The sequence below is a fragment of the Moschus berezovskii genome, chromosome 10, assembly GCF_049115385.1.
Source record: "Moschus berezovskii isolate FMDL1 chromosome 10, NW_MosBer_1.0, whole genome shotgun sequence".
NCBI lineage: Eukaryota > Metazoa > Chordata > Mammalia > Artiodactyla > Moschidae > Moschus > Moschus berezovskii.
Window position 1 is genome coordinate 74575070 of NC_142469.1, and position 20273 is coordinate 74595342.

The 20273-nt window shown below is 38.2% G+C and overlaps 1 protein-coding gene across 1 annotated transcript in view; it reads left to right on the forward strand.

The window, feature by feature from the left end:
* The window catches only part of LAMA2 (laminin subunit alpha 2), a 710698-nt gene that overhangs the window by 469103 nt on the left and 221322 nt on the right, over window positions 1-20273 (forward strand). The window contains exons 24-30 of the mRNA XM_088840739.1: window positions 2534-2770; window positions 4008-4151; window positions 4828-5007; window positions 5116-5304; window positions 5388-5521; window positions 9385-9502; window positions 18977-19111. Of these exons, the coding sequence (XP_088696865.1) occupies window positions 2534-2770; window positions 4008-4151; window positions 4828-5007; window positions 5116-5304; window positions 5388-5521; window positions 9385-9502; window positions 18977-19111 (1137 nt within the window). The remainder of the gene's footprint in view (window positions 1-2533; window positions 2771-4007; window positions 4152-4827; window positions 5008-5115; window positions 5305-5387; window positions 5522-9384; window positions 9503-18976; window positions 19112-20273) is intronic.

Sequence of the window (20273 nt, forward strand, 5' to 3'; positions counted from 1 at the left end):
GGAAATCTGCAAGTCGCTTTGTGTACGTGTCTTCCATAGAGCTGTAGTTCTGAGGAGGAGAATTAATAGGAAAGCACCGAAACAAGTCAGGTCATAGACTAAGTACAAAGCCTGATGGCGGTAAACTCAGACACAGAGAGAGGTGATACCCTCTAGGGAGACAGAAACCACACCAGGGAAACTTAAACAGAGAAAGAAAAAAGAAAGTGAAGTCGCGTCTGACTCTTTGCAACCCCATGGACCGTAGCTTACCAGGCTCCTCTGTCCATGGGATTTTCCAGGCAAGAGTACTGGAGTGGGTTGCCATTTCCTTCTCCAGGGGATCTTCCCAACCCAGGGATCGAACCCGGGTCTCCTGCATTGCAGGCAGATGCTTTACCATCTGAGCCACCAGGGAAGTCCAATATAAACAGGGAAAGTAGAATATAAAGAATTGTTAACTGGTAAAAGTTAGTTACAAAAGGATAAAAAAGGGATATAAAAGATCCTGAAAGTGGTAGGTACAAAAGAGTAGCTACTGATTCCAGGGTGAGGGAAAGTGAAAGTGTTAGTCACTCAGTTGTGTGCTACTCTTTGTGACCCCTTGGACCCGCTAGGATCCTCTGTCCATGGGATTCTCCAGGCAAGAATACATGGAGTGAGTAGCCATTCCCTTCAGGGGAATCTTCCTGACCCAAGGATCAAACCCGAGTCTCCTGCATTGCAAGCAGGTTGTTTGCCTGAGCTATCAGGGAAGCCCCAAGGGTAAGGGGGGTGGACTATATAGGAAGCAAGGTCTTCCGTTCCCCACTCCCAGCAATACTTGGGTTCAGACATCTTTGAAGATAGTGTGGCAATCATAGGGATACACCAGCCTGCTGGTGGTACAATGACAGCAACAACAATGATGAATAACTTGCCAGAGTTTATGGGCAAGTGCTGGCCTATAGACACTGTCCATCATTACTGCAGAATGCAGACTTGCTGGAGCTACTGAGAAGCAGCCTGTCATGGTGAGTGCTTGAGTGCAGACCTAAACAGCAGGGGAGAGAGTGGCCTGATGGCACTGCTTGGAATTCTTTATGGGCCTCTGGGCTCCCATGCTAAGTAAGTAAATAATAGTGATGATGATAGTAATGAAGAACCACAACCCAGAGGAGAAATGTCTTTCCATCACCATGGCTTTATTTGGGTCTCTCCTGGACCCTCTAATGACTAATTTTAACATTCTGTTACTGGCCAGGGGGAAATGTCCATAGGGGTCTAACTATAATGTCATTAAACAAGGCAAAGAGAAGTGAGTTTAGAGCTCAGAGACAGCAGAGAGATCCTTGGCACAACCGACCTCTGAAAATGATATATCCCAAGATCTTAAATAACATTTTAGTAATTCACTTAAAATTTTCATTTAAATTCAAGGAGCTTTCAGCTCTAAATCAGAAGCAGAAAGCCTTAAGGAACAGAAGACAAGACACGTGGATGAGCCGCAAATTGAAAACTGCTGCTGAGATGAAACCAAAAAAATGATTGAAAAGAAGCTAAAAATACAATATGCAATACTGTAATTAAAATAAGCATTGATGGTGTATACATACAACAGAATTTTCACTGTACAGAATAGCAAGGACAAAATGGAGAACAAGTTTGAGAGGCAAATAGGGAAATGACTACAGAAGACATTATAGATTTGACAGATAGACAGAAATTATGTACTGTAAGAATTATAGGTGATCCTGAAGAAGAAAATTGATAAATTAGAACAGAAGTAAAAATCAAAAGCAAAGTTGAAGAAATTGTACTGAATTAAAAAACAATTGTATTCTCAAACTGAAAGAGCTCACCATGTTCCAGTAAATTTATTTTTTAAATGACTCAAACCTGTATAAATTCTCGCAAGATATCATCTTACATAAATTAAGAGAAAATCCTGTGTGTATCTAGGAAGAAGAAAGAAAGGTTAACAGTAAGACACCTCAAATCGGGCTCGTCTGCAAAACTTAACTCTAAAAAAAAAAATCCTAGTATCATTTTTCCTCTAAATTCTCCCTGGCTTTCCCACATCCGGTTTGGTGCTTTTTATATACTCTCATAGGATTTTGCACTTCACCTATTATATCATGTTTATTCCATTGTGTTATATTTACATATTCTCTCCCTTGATTAAACTGTAATATATGTCTCTAAACAATAAATGCTATAAAAATGAAATGATAATGTAAAATGGCTTTGTCAGAAGTTCACTCTTTGAAACAAGAGGTGTTTGAAGAAAATCTATACCTAACTCCTCCTCACCACGAAGAGAGAAAACACAGTTTCTTTCTTATTCAATAGCTTTATGGTTTCTGGACACTCATATATTTTAGTAAGTGCAGGAAGCAATTTTAGCTTTATGTTCACCAATGTTTCCCAAGTGATTCAACCAGAACAGTACAAAGCATATAACAGACACATGATTAATATGTACTTAATGGAAGCATAGAAGCATTAGAATTAAAATTTAAAGATATTGCCTGTGAAATGGTGTTAATTGTTGCTGTTTTTATCTCCTCTATAGGCTTGTAACTGCAGCCCAGTAGGCTCCTTGGATTTCCAGTGCAATATAAACACGGGCCAATGCAAGTGTCATCCAAAATTCTCTGGTGCAAAATGTACGGAGTGCACTCGAGGTCACTGGAACTACCCTCACTGCAGTCCCTGTGATTGCTTCCTGCCAGGGACTGATGACTCAACCTGTGATTTAGAGACTGAAAAATGCTCCTGCATCAATCAGACTGGGCAGTGCACTTGTAAGGTATGTGCTGCTGAAATTCAGGAAGGAAAAAAAAAACCACCTTGCTCAGTTCTATTTCCATTGCTGTTTTAACTTCAGTTATTTATTCCTGCATCATTAAGCCAAAAAGAATGACATACAAAAATTCATTGCCAGACGCAGAGACTTTTCCTGATATACAGATAAGCACTGCTTTTTAAGAACTTTTTTTCAGCCAGAACCCATTTTTTCCCCCTAGCTCAAATGAGTGATATGTTTTCGAATGTATAGTTTCTCTTTACATATTCACTTTTCTTAAACAAGAATAATCTGAAAGGAAAAAGAATTCAGTTCTCTTAAGCATCACTAGAGAAAACCACAGCTAAATGTGGTTTATTTTTTAAAAAAATTACTCTTCAAATTAATCCTCAGTCACTGTACACTGAAAAATATATTTACTGCTGTGGAAGTTTAGTAAAATTTCATCAAGTATAAACACTGATATTACAAACAGTGACTATATGCAAATTTCAGCCCTCATTAATATTGTTAAATGATGTAGAAAAACAGTTGATTAAAAATGATAAGAAGGATTTTTTCCCCTAAGATATTTCTGGAAAATCAATCCTAGGATAAATGCAGGAAAGACTGGGTCAGAAGCATTAGTATATTTTCAAGAAAAGTCTATGCAAAGAAGGTCCGAGGAAACAGGAAGGTGCAATCTGGAGACGCTGTGAAGAGTCTTGAGAATTTAGGAAAATGGAAGCTTCTGCCATTAAAAGTCCTAGACAAAACAAAAAGTATAATGGTGCATTATTACATATTATGGTTATATTTAATACATGCTATATGTATGTATATTCAGTGTTCCAAAATAACTATATGAATCTATATTTTAGCATCTTTCTTGCTTTTCACAACTTTGCATCACATCACTGTCTGGGAATCAGTGGAATTTCATTTCACTTTCAAAATTCTAATGAATCTTTCATAATCCTCACAGTGGAATAGTAGGAAATGTGCTGCTTAAATGTTAAATAAAATAATATACAATATCCTTAATAATGTATGTAGTTATAAATAAAGTGTTTTTTTAGACCAATGGCATGCTAACAAAGAGATTACCTACTCTGCTATTTGAGATGTGAATCTAATATTCAGTATTCTTTTATTTTTATTGTTGTTTTGTTTCATTTTCTTTAAAACATTATTTATTCTTGAGTTTATTTCTCTCACAACTTCCCCATACGGACTCTGAAGAACTCTCCTCTTTTTTCAGGTGAACGTGGAAGGGATCCACTGTGACAGGTGCCGGCCTGGCAAATTCGGACTTGAGGCCAAGAACCCACTTGGCTGCAGCAGCTGCTATTGCTTTGGCGCCACTACTCAGTGCTCTGAAGCAAAAGGACTGATCCGTACATGGGTGAGTAAGGGCCTGCTGAGCCATGTAATGGTGTAACGTTAGCTCCTGCTGGTGTCTTTTAGCCAGGCACCAAGGGGCAGGAGGAAATGCAAAACATTTAAGTAACCTTTTCCCCTGTGCACATTTAGAACTGGTAGAGGGGCCATGTGCCATTAGATGATTGGAATAGATATCTTTAGAAGTATTCATTTACTGTGGATAAGGAAATAGATGCCAAGTGAGCAAGGAAAACATTATAAGGGAAATGTTATGTCTGGGGATGGGAAGAAGCTGCCTTCTGCAGAGCGAGAGCATTAGAGCAAGAAAGTAGACGTGTGCTCATGTAGTGATGAAAATCTGAACTGGTTGCTCATTTATTCCAACCAGCCTTAGAGAATTGTCACTCTTTAGGGGGGGGAAATGTTCATTTTTAACCTTAATTTTCCTTTAACCCTTCCTACTTTTCAACTCTACTTTTTGTTAGTGTGAAAGACCAGTTTCACAGATGTTGTAGATTTCACTAGGCAAACAAGTCTGAAGGGTTTATCACCTCTCCTGTCTTCATTGCCCATGAGTTATGTTTCTCATGAGAACACTTCATCATAAGGGGACAGAGCCACAGATAGACACACAGTCCTTTTAGAGAAGGCCTCCAAAGACTTACACTGAACACCCTGCTGTGTTTTGATCCACGCAGGTGACGCTGAAGGCTGAGCAGACCATCCTGCCACTGGTGGATGAGGCCCTGCAGCACACAACTACAAAAGGCATCATTTTTCAACATCCGGAGATCGTTGCACACATGGATCTGGTGAGACAAGAGCTCCATTTGGAACCTTTTTATTGGAAACTTCCAGAACAATTTGAAGGAAAGAAGGTAAGGACAAGAATGTTGAAGTCACATGAGAGCAAAATAAAACATGTTTTTAGAATAATGCTATTCAGAGATTTATCTAACTCATCATTTCTCATTTTATTTTGTCAGTTGATGGCCTATGGCGGTAAACTCAGGTACACCATCTATTTCGAGGCTAGGGAAGAGACAGGTTTCTCTACATACAACCCGCAAGTTATAATTCGAGGTGGAACTCCTGCTCATGCAAGGATTATCATCAGGCATATGGCTGCTCCTCTGATTGGCCAGTTGACAAGGCATGAAATTGAAATGACAGAGGTAAGGTGGTTAGGTGTTGGGTGCCATGTTGCCAATGGATTTGCATTGAGTTTCTTCACAGTGGTTTCTTTTCTTGTTAACAGAAAGAATGGAAATATTATGGTGATGATCCTCGAATCAGCAGAACTGTGACCCGTGAAGACTTCTTGGATGTACTGTATGATATCCATTATATTCTTATCAAGGCTACATATGGAAATATCATGAGACAAAGCAGGTAAACTATAATAAATATCCAAGTTATTTTTTCTTCTCAAGTCTATAAGAAAGATTGGTGAGATATCAAACAAGAAAAATTTAGAAGTTGGGTTGCTAGTGTGATGATAGAAGACTAAAGAATGACATCCGGGTCACCTGGTGTGAGTTATCACCACCATTTCCCCAACAAGAGAAACAGAACCAGAAGCAAGATTAAGGGGCCAAATATTGAACTGATCCTCAACATGATGAATTTCAGAAGCTAAGCAGAAATTCAGGAGAAGATGTCCTGCAAGGTACAGAGACTTTGCTGCTGGGCTATAAATACGTTGCGAGATTGCTGAGAAAGTGTCCTCCTTCAACCCTCAGGGGAACTGAGCAGGGCCAGGTTGGTCCTGTCTCTTCCAACCATATGCATTCGCACCTGTTCACTCCAGTGTGTCACACGATATAGCCATCTTCCCTCTGCCATTCGCACCTGTTCACTCCAGTGTGTAATATGATAGAGCCATCTTCCCTCTGCCTTATGATGTGAAAAGACTGGGAATCACAAAGTATACAGAAGAAAAGCAAAAATGACTGTCATGAAAGCCTAAGGATGAGAATACTATAAAGGTGTGGGGATGGTTTTTTAACGACCCGAAGAGGACAATTAAAATGAGGCTCTTTGAAAGTTAGAATCACCAGTAACAATTACAATACCAGTTTTAGTGAAGTTCTAGGGCAGAAAGAGCCTCAAAGTTTTGAGGAATGAATGGGACACAATGAATCTAAAATTATGAGTGGAGACTATTGTTTTCTGTGAATAAAATTGTAAAAGGGAAGAAAGAGGTCATGTCAAAGGTCAAAGGATGATTGTTTAATCTGAGAGACAAGTAAGCGTGTTTATATATGGGACCAGGGAGGGGGAAGAATTAGCAGCAAGATATACATAAAAATGATAGAATCAAGAGAAAATAAATAATGGAGAAGTTGTGGTACTTCAACATCTTGAGTACACATGTTTACTTGAGGTCATATGCCTCAAGTATAATGAAAACTTATCTAATGAGATACAATGAGGATCTGTACAGATGTAGCTAAATGTTTACCATGGAGGCAGAAAGTTGAGTTTATACACATAGTCTCAGTTTCTCTGGCATGTTAGTGTCTCTATTATATCTGTAAGAATTTGGAATCAATAGATGTTTAAAAATAATCTTATGTAACAAAATAGTAGATCAGTGCAGGAAAGCAAAAGAAAACAAAATTATGAACCCTCTTATTGACAAATCAATGAATCTAAAAATACCATGTTTAAAATGTTTCCATTATTAAGCATGTGGCAGAAAATTCTTTCTTTATTGCAGAAGATCCATATTGCTCTTCTGATTATACCAGAAGTAGAAACCAAATCAAGGACCAAAATTCACTTTCAAGTCTGTATTGCTTTGATTTCTTTTTCATATTTCTTATTTCTGACAGGAGATTCTTTTTTTTAATCGTAGGTCCTTGTTGGTTATCTATTGATATTTTAAATATAAAAATGTGTATATGTCAATTCTAAGCAGGAGATTCTTTCCATGAAATAATTTTTAAAAGCATGAACCAAAATATCTTGTCAATTATATTGTTAATTACTTTAAAATATCAAATATAAATTAGGTGACAGAAGCCAAACAGGTTCACATGTTGTAGAAGACAGCAAGTAACCTTGTGAGTGTGCAAATATATTATATTGAAAATTGTTCCCTGCTTTAGTAAAAAAAAGTTTGCTAGCACACAGAATATTTTGTTAGTAGATCTGATAGAAATGATGTTGTCCTGCATTTTTCATCATGCTTTCTTCACCTCTCACACTGATCCCACCTTTCTGCCCCTTAAGGCTGCTTTTTCCCATAAGTCCCTTTCTCTTATCACTTTATTTCATATACCTCACTAAATAATATCCTTTGGCTTAGGATTTCCTTTCTCAGAGGGTAAAGCATCTGCCTGCAATGCAGGAGACCTGGGTTCGATCCCTGGATCAGGAAGATCCCCTGGAAAAGGAAATGGCAACCCACTCCAGTACTCTTGCCTGGAAAATCCCATGGACAGAGAAGCTTAGTAGACTACAGTCCATGGGATCACAAAGAGTCAGACATGACTGAGCGACTTTACACTCATACTTTACACTTCCTTTTTAAAAACATTAAAATAAGTAAATACTTCACTTTTTCTAGAGTCAATAAAAACTAGAGTGAACACCTAGTAACTATAGAAACAAAGAAACCAGTGGATCAGCACTTGATTTTGTAAGACAAGGAATTTTGACAAAGATCAGAAATATGTTTGAGTCTTCCTCTCAACATAGTTAAGACAGAACCCCACTTCTTTATTCAGTTTTAAATTTAGACAGTCTCAGAAGCAAAGAGTTTTTTATACATGTGGTTTGAGATTACAACTTTGTACATGTTAACACTGAAATTTCCTTTTTTCTTTGCTTTTGTACTCTCTTACAAAAATTTATTTGAAGATCTTAACAACTTTGTTTTTTAGTACTAATTTACATAGAAGTCTGAGTTTGGCTAAATCCCTGATTCAGGCAAAACAGTCAGTCTCTCATTCCCCAGGGGGAAAAAAAGATAATGTGTTGCAGAGATGTCTATTGCTAATTTCAGGTTTCCTTTGATTTTTAAACACTCACTAGTCTGCTGTGTGTGCATGTGTGTGCCAGAGAAAAGAAGATGATGCTAGTAACTCCTCAGGTTATAGAATACCATGAGATACCAGCAGAGATGATTTCTCAACAAACACCAGGTTACCTTCTTACTCCTTCAGAGAATGTAGAGTCCTCCTTAAGGGAGGGAAGTGGTTTATTTACATATCACAAATGCTGTGCGTCTACAAGAAGAGGAGAATGAAATCTGAATTTTAACTGAACATGTGTTTCATAAACACTGGCTGGTCTTCAGATCGCAGATTACAAAAGGAGCCAAATCAGAATGTGCATTCATAATTCAGTACCAATAAAACCTACCTCTGCTTGTTATAAAGTTTATGATTCAAGCTCCTTAAGCTTTTAGAGGTGCCTTTTATTGAAGCAAAATTATTCATTGTCTCATTTAAAAGTTTATTTGCAGAACATTTCCTGTTACCAGTTAGTCAGTCATGAAATAGTCTGAGTTTATGGACTGCATATATTTTTAATGTATTATTGCAAAAGGTATCAGTATTTTCACTGCGAATAATTTTTTTCAATTACAAGGACCTTTCCACCAATAGGAAAGGTGGGTTAAGTTAGTTGAAGGAGAGACTAATTTGAGAGGTTCTTTATCTTCAGAAAGAGATCAATATTACTATATTATGCTCAAGTATTATTTTCTAGATGGTTTTCTAAAGTTCTTGAAAGAATGTTCAGAGATTCAAGAGCAAGAAATTGGGACCAGTTGCAAAGTAAAAGCAATTTCACTAGTAATGACAGACTTGCCAACAGAGAATGACCTTGGGTTGTCTCTTTGAAAGAATGAAAATATCTAATTAATTGGCCATGTCTACCTGAAGCCACTGACACTTCTAGAAGTGGAAGGAAAAGTCTTTATAATAACTTCTCAACAGGACATCAGACATCTAATTTCCTAAACACTTTATGATTTATGTGAATATTTAGCTAATGTGGAATCTCACTCTTTGAGGAAGCAAAAATGCAGGAGTAAGATGTGGAACATGGAGCCCCTAGAATTTAGCAGCTTCAAAACAATAGAATGAGTTTGTGGTTGTTAACAAAACTTTGGGAAGACCCCTTCCGCAGGATTGAGTGTTCGCTGCTGCTGCTGCTGCTGCTAAGTCACTTCAGTCGTGTCCAACTCTGTGTGAGCTTAATTTACTGGTACTGTCATCTAAGTATTTGCTCACTGTTTCCAGGATTTCTGAAATCTCGATGGAGGTAGCTGAACAAGGACGCATCACAGCAGTGACTCCTCCAGCTCACTTGATAGAAAAATGTGACTGTCCCCCAGGTTATTCTGGCTTGTCCTGTGAGGTAAGCTGGCTCCAACTAACCTGCTTAAACCCAACTTACTTAACCAGCTGAATGGAAATACTCCCAGGACCACATTTAGTGCAATCGGTTTTCCTTTCAGGCATACCCTCAACCTATTTTATTTGGTCTTCCACTCACAGTGTGTGATTGCAGTAAGAAGATGATGTTATTGTTCCCTCGAAGTAAGAATCACAACTCAAGGGAAATATTTAATAAAAATTAAAAGATTGGTAAAAATATGAAATAGGAAATAATGTTTTTTTAAGGCCATTTTACTGCATCTGATCTGTTTTCTTGGCACTTTTTTATGAACAGAGACATTGAAACCTCAGTAATTATGAGATAAGATTATATTGGGATTTGAGAGACTGTTTTTAAAAACAGTATGTCCACGGAGAAGGCAATGGCAAGCCACTCCAGTACTCTTGCCTAGAAAATCGCATGGACAGGGGAGCCTGGTGGGCTGCAGTCCATGGGGTCGCTACTAGTCGGACACGACTGAGCGACTTCACTTTCACTTTTCACTTTCACACATTGGAGAAGGAAATGGCAACCCACTCCAGTGTTCTTGCCTGGAGAATCCCAGGGACGGGGGAGCCTGGTTGGCTGCCGTCTATGGGGTCACACAGAGTCGGACACGACTGAAGTGACTTAGCAGCAGCAGCAGCAGCAGCAGCAATGGAGAAACAGATATAGAGAATAGACTTACGGACATGGGGAGAGGGGAGTGGAGGGTGAGATGTATGGAGAGAGTAACATGGAAACGTACATTACCACGTGTAAAATAGGTAGCCAGTGAGAATTTGATGAATGTCTCAGAAAACTCAAATAGGGGCTCTTTATCAACTTACAGGGGTGCAATGCGGGAGGGAGATGGGAGGAATGTTCAAGAGGGAGGACATATACGTATGCCTATGGATGATTCATGTTGAGGTTTGACAGAGAATAAAATTCTGTAAATCAATAATCCTTCAATTAAAAAATAAAAATTTAAAATATTTAAAAAATAAATAAATAAATAAAAACAGTATGTCCAGAACTTAGGCAATAAATATCAGACTGTTCCCTTTAATATAGGCTTCTCAGAAGGACATATATTGTTCCAACAGTGCCACTGTCCTTCAGTCATTATATTTTTAAAACTGCTTTTGTTAATTTCTGAGATATTCCTTTGACTATCTTCAGAACTGGTGAATTTTCTAGATTTTTACTTTGTGGTCGTGTTCAACTCTGGCAATGGACTATAGCCCACCAAGTTCCTCTGTTCATGGGATTTCCCAGGCAAGAATACTGGAGTGGGCTGCCATTTCCTCTCCAGAGGATCTTCCTGACACAGAGATGGAACCTGGGTCTCCTGCATTGCAGGTCAATTCTTTACCAACTGAACCAGTTTAACTTTAACAAATATTAAATCTTAATAGTGCTGTACTAAGTCTCTTCCATGAAATTAAAAGACTCTTGCTCCTTGGAAGAAAAGCTATGACCAACCTAGACAGCATTTAAAAAAGCAGAGACATTACTTTGTCAACAAAGGTCCATCTAGTCAAAGCTACAGTTTTTCCAGTAGTCATGTGTGGATGCGAGAGTTGGACTACAAAGAAAGCTGAGTGCCGAAGAATTGATGCTTTTGAACTGTGGTGCTGGAGAAGACTCTTGAGAGTCCCTTGGACTGCAAGGAGATAAAACCAGTCAATCCTAAAGGAAATCAGTCCTGAATATTCACTGGAAGGACTGATGCTGAAGCTGAAACTCCAGTACTTTGGCCACCCAATGCAAAGAACTGACTCCTTGGAAAAGACCCTGATGCTGGGAAATATTGAAGGCAGGGTGAGAAGGGGATGACAGAGGATGAGATGGTTGGATGGTATCACCAACTCGATGAGCATGAGTTTGAGGAAGCTCTTGGAGTTGGTGAAGGACAGGGAAGCCTGACATACTGTGACTGAACTGAAGTCACTTCAGTCATGTCCAACTCTTTGCAACCCTATAAACTGTAGCCTGCCTGGCTCCTCTGTTCACAGAATTCTCCAGGAAGGAACACTGTAGTGGGTTGCTATCTCCTTCTCCAGGGGGATCTTCCCGACCCAGGGATCAAACCCAGGTCTCCTGGGTACTGCTGCATTACAGTCAGAGTCAGGGTATGATCTAGGGAAAGGTGGAACTGCTAACAACCTGGCCTGGGTTGAATCTCTACTTCATTATATACTAAGACTGAGACCTTGTGCAGCTTATAAACCTGCTTTGGCTTCAACTGGTAAATCCCCAAGACCCTGAGTAACTGCCACCACACCCGGTTGCTCTCCTTCAGACCCCTCAGTGCAGCAACTGGCTGGCCTGGGAAGGGCTGCCACGGCTTGCTTCAGCTCTACAGCACAAATTCTTTCCTCTTAGATTGGTTGGTGGCCTCCACACACACCAGTTAGATATTTTTAACATCTCTCCCATCCACTGCCCAAGAATCACAGAAAGACTAAATGAACTAGAACTTAAGCATTTATCACAGTGCCTGGTGGAGTCATTATTAGTTAATGTGGTTAATAGTATTATTACTGGAATAAATAGTTATACATCTGTGTATTTATTTATAAATATAGTGGACTCTTGAACAACTTTGAACTCCCTGGATCCACTTATGTATGAATTTTTTTCAGTAAATATACAATGGGCCCTCCACCAGTTTCCATTCCATGGATCCAACTGGCTGCAGTCAAAAATTCCATCCGTGGTTGGTTGAATCCACTAATGCTGAATCCATGGATATGAGAGAGCCAAGTCAGATTTCAGGATCAAAAAAGACTCCTGGAACTAATCTCCTGGCAGATAATGAGGGAGGACTATAATTTTGTATAGCTTTTGTAAATAGGATTTGAGAAGTTCTATTAAGTATGGCTTGCAAGGCAGGTGAAATACAACTTTAAAACAATGAATATGACTCTCCTGAGAGGTGGCATGGTATGATGAAAATAGAAAGGCCTTTGGTTTGGGAGAATCCCCCCTAACTCCTCCAGTTGGACAAGGCATTTGCTTTTTGTTACTGGACTTTGGCGGGTTTTTTTAACCTGTACAGTCATCATGAGGATTAATGTAAATGAAAATATAAAATCTCCACTGTAAATTGAAATGCCATTCAACTTAGCTATCATCATATGAATTTCACATAATCATAAAACCATTTCATAAGAATAACTGTAAATATCTGTGAAATATTTTTGGAATAAATTTTTAGCTCTGTGACTACTCTGAACAGCAATATTTATTTGAATGAACAAATAATCCATCTCCTTATTGTCATAACTCCTTCATACACATATATACTTTTGCACATACACCAGTAACTATATCCCTGAAATAGGAAATGGCAACGTGCTCCAGTATTCTTGCCTGGAAAATTCCATGGACAGAGGAGCCTGCTGGGCTACAACCATAGGGTCACAAATAAATGCAAATGAGTGACTGCACACAATCAGTGTGTATATTGTACTTAAAATCACAACCCAATATGTGTGAAATATGCATACGTATGCACAGTAGAGATGTGAAAAAATGAGAGCATGAAAAAGGCACCTACAGAATATGCTGCCTTTTCAATGAGCATGAAAAAAGATAAAAGATAGAAAGAATTTGAGATTTTTCTAGACAAAAGGTGGAATTTTATTTACCCCAAGGAATGTTGGCTGCACTGCTGTCTCACTGTGTGACCCTGGTCAATCCCTTAATTGCTATTGGCCTTAGTTATTATATAGTTATCCAATATATAAAATTACAGGTTGGGTTTTGTAGTTCCAACATTCTCTGGTTCTACAATATTATTTTTCTATACAAGATATTGAGTAAGTAATCAAGATTGACCTTTAGATATCTTGAAAAGAAACTTACTGGGTGTTCATTGGAAGGACTGATGCTAAAGGTGAAACTGCAATACTTTGGCCACCTTATGCGATGAGTTGACTCACTGGAAAAGACTCTGATGCTGGGAAAGGTTGGGGGTGGGAGGAGAAGGGGACGACGGAGAATGAGATGGCTGGATGGCATCACCAACTCTGTGGACATGAGTTTGAGTGAGCTCCGGGAGTTGGTGATGGACAGGGAGGCCTGGCGTGCTGTGATTCATGGGGTCGCGGAGAGTCGGACACGACTGAGCGACTGAACTGAACTGAACTGAACAGCTGTATTTTCTGCATTTATTTAAAAGAATACTCTTCCCTTCTGAAGAAAAATATTAGCAAAGAAGCAAATGATTTTAATGCAATCTCCTTTCACACACACACACACACACACACACACACACCCCTCCCTTTCATTCCAGATTTTAAATGTTAAAACTCATCTTATTATAATCAACAGGCTTTTAAATAGTATATTCTAAAATGTACTTTCCCATTAATTTTAGTTAATTTCCATCATTATATGAAAATATAAATTAGCACAAATAAAGCAAATGTTACATGAAAAAAAATCAAGAAAAACTAGACATAGATACAAACTGTAATCTGCATTGGTGGCTTCACCTGTGTCCTGTGAATTTCACTTAAACTCCTATGGACAGACAATAATTACAGTAATATCTTTAGTGGCAAGATTAGGGGATAAAGACCAATCTCTTATAATAAGGTACCTGAGGTTTTCTCCACAATCCATTGCCTCTAATCCATTATGCATCTTGTTTATAATTCATCTTGATTCTAAAGTGTAATTACTCAGGCATAAAATCTCATCATCAAAGCAAGAACTAAGGACAGGTTTAAAATAATACATCCCATTCTAGTAACATATGCTTTGGGTCATGAATACACAAAGCAATTCCTTTACAATATTTTCACCAAATGTAAGGTATTTTAGAGACATCTGCATTTACAAGCTACCCATTTCATGTTTTTATACAGAAATGTGGTTGCAAATAAACAAAATTAAGTGTTAGTTACCATGGTAAATACAGCCAGTTGTGAGGACCTAGCATTGTCTATTACCTGTAGGATTATAATACTATAGCCCTGTTCATTGAAAATGTCAGTTTTAGAAATGATTACTTTTTAGAATTTATTGTTAAAAGTAGAGACTGGGTAACCTTTAGATATCAAATAAACACAATTTCCTCATCACATTTGCTGTTGTGGGAGCCATTTAGATTTCCATACTTTACCTAAGCTGCTCCTCACAATTATCTCAGTTAACATTGTTTTCTCAACTGACCTAATCTCAGGTTAGGGTGTATGCAGAAACTGAAACTATTCGACATTGAATATGTGGTTCTCTGCAATAAGATCATGGAAATCAGATATTCACAGATAATCTCTTGGTGATGTTTTGTTCATTTCATCATCTTTCCCCTTCCATCATGTTTTAATAGTGCTTCTGACTCATGGCTGAATGGTTAGTATATACTGGATCACCTCTCACAAACTGTCAGGTGACTGCCAAAAATTATTTTTTAAATACTCAATGTATACCAATTCAGTCAGTTCAGTTCAGTCGCTCAGTCGTGTCCGACTCTCCGCGACCCCATGAATCACAGCACGCCAGGCTTCCCTGTCCATCACCAACTCCCGGAGTTCACTCTAACTCATGTCCACAGAGTCGGTGATGCCATCCAGCCATCTCATTCTCGGTCGTCCCCTTCTCCTCCTGCCCCCAATACCTCCCAGCATCAGAGTCTTTTCCAGTGAGTCAACTCGTCACATGAGGTGGCCAAAGTATTGCAGTTTCAGCTTTAACATCAGTCCTTCAGTTCAGTTCAGTTCAGTTTAGTCGCTCAGTCGTGTCCAACTCTCCGAAGACAAAATAGTAAGACTAGACTTTTTTTTCTTGTACATGCATACTTCTGGGATGTCCTTTACCACTTTCATTGTACATGGAAGACCCAAAGAATCTTTTCATGTTCATTAAATATTAAGGAACATGGTATGAGTGAGTGGCATACATTATAATTATGTTTCTCAATGTAGTAAAGAACAATAACTGTTGCTATTTTTTTTTAGTATATTCTCAATGACTGTATCTAAAAAGTTATCTGGAATAGAAAAAACTCATATTAATTTATTAAATTTCAAGCACTGCACACACACATCATCCCATTTAATCCTCACAACAACCCTGTTAAAAAACACACAAACTTACCATTTATTGAGTGCTTACTCTGTCCTTCACAATGTTAAGTGCATTCCCTAATATACTTACACCAACATTGAGTATATTGTGATTCACATTTTATGGGTGAGGAAATGAAAGCCCAGGCAGGTTAGGAAACCTGCCCTTTATCACACAGTTATAAGACAGTGAACAGCTATTTGAACCTGGCTCAAAAAACCTAGATACATGAGTGTGGACATGCATGCTAAGTCACTTCAGTTATGTCCAACTCTTTGTGACCCTATGGACTATAGCCTGCCAGACTTCTCTGTCCATTGGATTCTCCAGACAAGAATACTAGAGTAGATTGTCATGTCTTTCTCCAGGGGATCTTCCCAACCCAAGGATCGAACCCATACCTCTTATGTCTCTTGCATTGGCAGGCAGGTTCTTTACCACTAGTGCCACCTGGGAAGCCCCAGATACATTAATACTCAGCCACCAAGTTCTGCAACATCCTTACATTCCAGGTGAGGAAACTTCAGTCCACAGTATTTAAAATCTGTACAAGTCATCTGTAGTAAGTGGTAGAACAAGAAGTAAACCCAGGATTGTCTGATTGTAAAACCCATATAAAGATACAAGAGAGTGTTTTTACTAGCAACAGCACAAGTGTCTATTTTTATTATTAAACTCTGAGGAGGATAGAGGGGTGTTGTGTAACCTCATACCTGGAGCATGTTGGCTTTCTACTCCCTTTGTCACGCATTCCCTTTTCTCCTCCCTCCCACATTTTTGTACACTTCAGTTCTAACATTTTGATGGGATACCATATTATGAAGACAAACATGGAAGAAGAGTAGAAGAAAATTGAGCTCTGAATAATTTCTTCACAAGAGAAGAAGAGAACTTGGGAAAAGTTTGAGTTACGAAAAAAAGGGATAAGATTAGGGCCATGTTTATTTACTTGCCTTTTGATAATTCTTTATTTTGTTCTATAATGGATTTTTAAACAGGACTTTAAAAAGTAGCTATTATCTTTCCTCTTTTGTTCCCAACTCAAACATAATGATTCTCATGAACTTTGCCCTAGTTGACTGAGAAGAAAAACATCTGATTTTAAAAAGCATCCTCAGCAATGTGAAAAACAGAAAAAAGAAATAAGATCCACAAGAGTAGGAGATTAAAGAGGAATAAATGCATTTACATTCCTTTACAAAGTGTTTTAAATTTCTCTTGTATTGTGGAGCAGGCTTTCATTTTGCTAACTCTTAGATATTTGATCTATAAAGACACACAATTAATCTGGAGTGTTAGAACTGTAGAAACTTCAGAAATCAACTGAGTTAATACATATGCTCATTTGTGGGATGAGGAAACCACATCTCAGTGACACCAAGTGATTTGCCTGTATCCCTCAGGCAAAACAAACTTGGAAAATCAAGGCTTCTAATATTCATTGATGTCACAGTGCCAGAGTCTGTATGCCCTTCAAAGACACACATTTCCAGCAGTGAGTAAGGAACGTGCCAGTGATTCTCAATCCTGGCTGCTTATTAGACCCTCCTGTGAGTTTTACAACCAAAACTGGCCCAGCTTTCCACCAATTATATGAGAATCTCTGGGGGCAGAGCCAGGTATCAGTATTTAAAACTCCTCAGACGATTCTATGTGCAGCCAGGGTTGAGAATCACAGAGACAGGCCTAGGAGCTTCCACATAGAGCTTGAGTTGAAGCCCAGACTTGTACTCCCCCTGGGCTGCTTTTCTACTTTGTCCTGCTCTTTCCAGAAAAGAGCCATAGCAATAAGAACTGGGTGTATTACAGTAAATTTCACCTGCCAGGGCTCCAAATAGAGCTAGGAACTCTCAATTTGTGTGATTTTTAAAGACACCCTCCCCCAAGAAAATATACCAGTAAAATAGCAATAATTATATAGGTATCCAAGGATGAAATCTATACAAAGAAAATCCAATTTTATTCTACAGTCAGCATGCACCAGAGATGGAACAACCTACACTGTGTAACATTTTTAAATACACCTTAGATTGTTGCCTCAATTATGCTTAAATGAATTCCTGAGACATAATTTCCAGACCTTACTTGGTAACAATAGCAAAAATGAACCTTGATTTTGAATAATATGAATAAACTTATTCAAGTATCTGATTCTTCCACCATAAGATAAATAGGACTCCAAATATTTTGAATACTATTCCTGGTTTTATCAGCTTGCTCAAATCCAGGACATTATTATATCTCATTAGAATTTCCTACAGGCCAAGATAAAAGCAGAGAGAATCTTAAGTGCTTACTTGAAGTACTCTCACATTATCCAAATCAAAACAAACAAGAGAGTGCAGATTATTGATCATTTTCTTTTTCTAAGGAACCTCTACCTACTCCACTCTGGTTTGGTTCTTTTGGTCCAGAACCTGAAGAATGCAAAGGCATTAAGAAGTTCTTAATTTAATATTTTCCCCTGCTTATTCAGCAGTCACTTCTCTCATCAGTGGCAGCAAGATATCCTATGGAAAAAAGTTGACATGGATAACATCCCTTCATAATCTTTAGTGGAATCTGAAAAACTAGCTCCTACCTCTTACTCATAAATCAACAATGGCTGATAAATGAAGCAGCTTTGCATACTAAGAGATCTGAGCCCAGAACACAAGACTGTTCTCATTTCCTCTTCAGAGCGATGGGCTTTCTTCCAAAGAGCCAGTGATGTTTCTTGATAAATTTACATAATAAACCCGAATGAAGATGGAAGCCTTGATTTTTGCGTATGTCAGCTTTGTTAGCAGTTTCCTGTTTGCTCTCAGATTTTTATTGCTAGATGAAAAAAACTACATCAAGAAAAGATTCATTTTATTGGTGGCCTAATATTCCCAAGACATGTAAAGCTCTTATTATTTCGAATTTCTTACTTTTATAGTCTTTAAATTATACCTATATAAATAATGCAACTGCGATACTTTTTATTTATTTAATTTTTTGCTGAGTCTCATTGGACGTTTGCTAGCTACCCATCAAGCACAGTGGAGACAGCTTTTAGGTTGTCAAGGACATTGGGATTCTCTCTTTAGTCCATATGACAATTTTATTTAAAAACAAACTTCTTCCTCAAGAAAAAAGACTATGTGAAGTTTGTTCAGGCTGAGTGGTATTTGCAAATGACAACTTTCCTTTGCTAACATCTGATAACACAGATGCTGCCTGTATACTTGATGGACCAGGCAGAAATACACATTAGGAATCAAAAGTGACATTCGCTGTTTGTAAGTGGTGTTGCCTTTACCACTGATGGGATGAAAAATGTCTTTCTTTTTAACTACTGAAGAACCCAAGTTTTGCTAAAGAAGGCTTTCTAAGTTGGCTGTCCTAATTGACTCCGTTTTCTTTCAGACATGTATGCCAGGATTTTATCGACTGCGTTCTGAGCCAGGTGGCCGTACCCCTGGACCAACCCTCGGAACCTGTGTTCCTTGTCAGTGTCATGGACATAGCAACCTGTGTGACCCTGAAACCTCCATATGCCAGGTATTCACCTGAGCCTTTCTTGAATAAAGCCCATGTTATCGTTTCTCCTTACACATTCATAAACTGAGTGGAGAGATCAGCTAACCTGCAGGGGACTTAGTTGTGTACATATGTGTGTGAGAGTGTGTGTGTAAGAAACATTTGAAGAAAAGACATCATACTATGCATTTTTAAAAATAATTTAAAAACTATAACTGGAAAAATCACTGCTCATATCAAGAAATAGTATATTAATATCAACAGCATCTTAGACAAGTACCAGAATCACAAGGGTTTTTCTTCTGATTATAATTAAAACTAAATTCTTTGTAAGAAATTCAGAAATTATAGAAAAGTATCAAGGAAAAAAAGTCATCAAAAATTCAAGATAGATATTTAATATTTTATGTGTTTCCCACCAATTTTATGTATTTGCTTATAAAGAAGATTTATATGATACCATAGGTGTAGTTTTATGTCCTGCATTTTTTTTAAATGTACATATCACAAGCATATTATGTTGCTTGTCTTAACAGTCTTTATACTCTTTGTTTTGATATCCCATAATTTAACTGTTTTAAGAATTTTTAACTGCTCTCTTTTTTTTTTTATTGTTGTGATATTCCTGCTAAAACCCCATTTTCTCATCCCTGGAACAATCAGGACTGTGGAGAAATTCAGGTTTTCCATGTCACCACTTCGGGCCCCCAAAATCTAATCCCCACACAGCTCTGGGTGTCTCTGCTGAACTCCTTCACCACCTCTCCTAGTCTTCTGAAACCCCCATGGAGCCTTGTGGAACTCATGACTGGAAATCAACATAATCCCTACATAATCTCCCTCTTCTCTTCATTTGCTCAAACTGAAACGTGGTTTCCCAACACATTGCTCCCCCAGCCATGCTCTTAAGTAAACGCCACTGTTTTTTCTCACACTCTTCATTCCCCTGACCTGAAGGTCATATCACTTTCATATCACCCTTTTCTTCTCTGTAACAACCCCCAGCTTTGAATTTCATGTCTCCATTTATTTGCCCACTATACCTGCTTATTGAAACCATCTTCTAACCCTCAGGTTACCTACCATATTCCTGGAAGATTTTTCATTTGCATCATTGCCATTCACTGTAGCACCATTTCTGTCATAATTTCTGCTGATTCTGATGCCCATAAAATGAACTCTT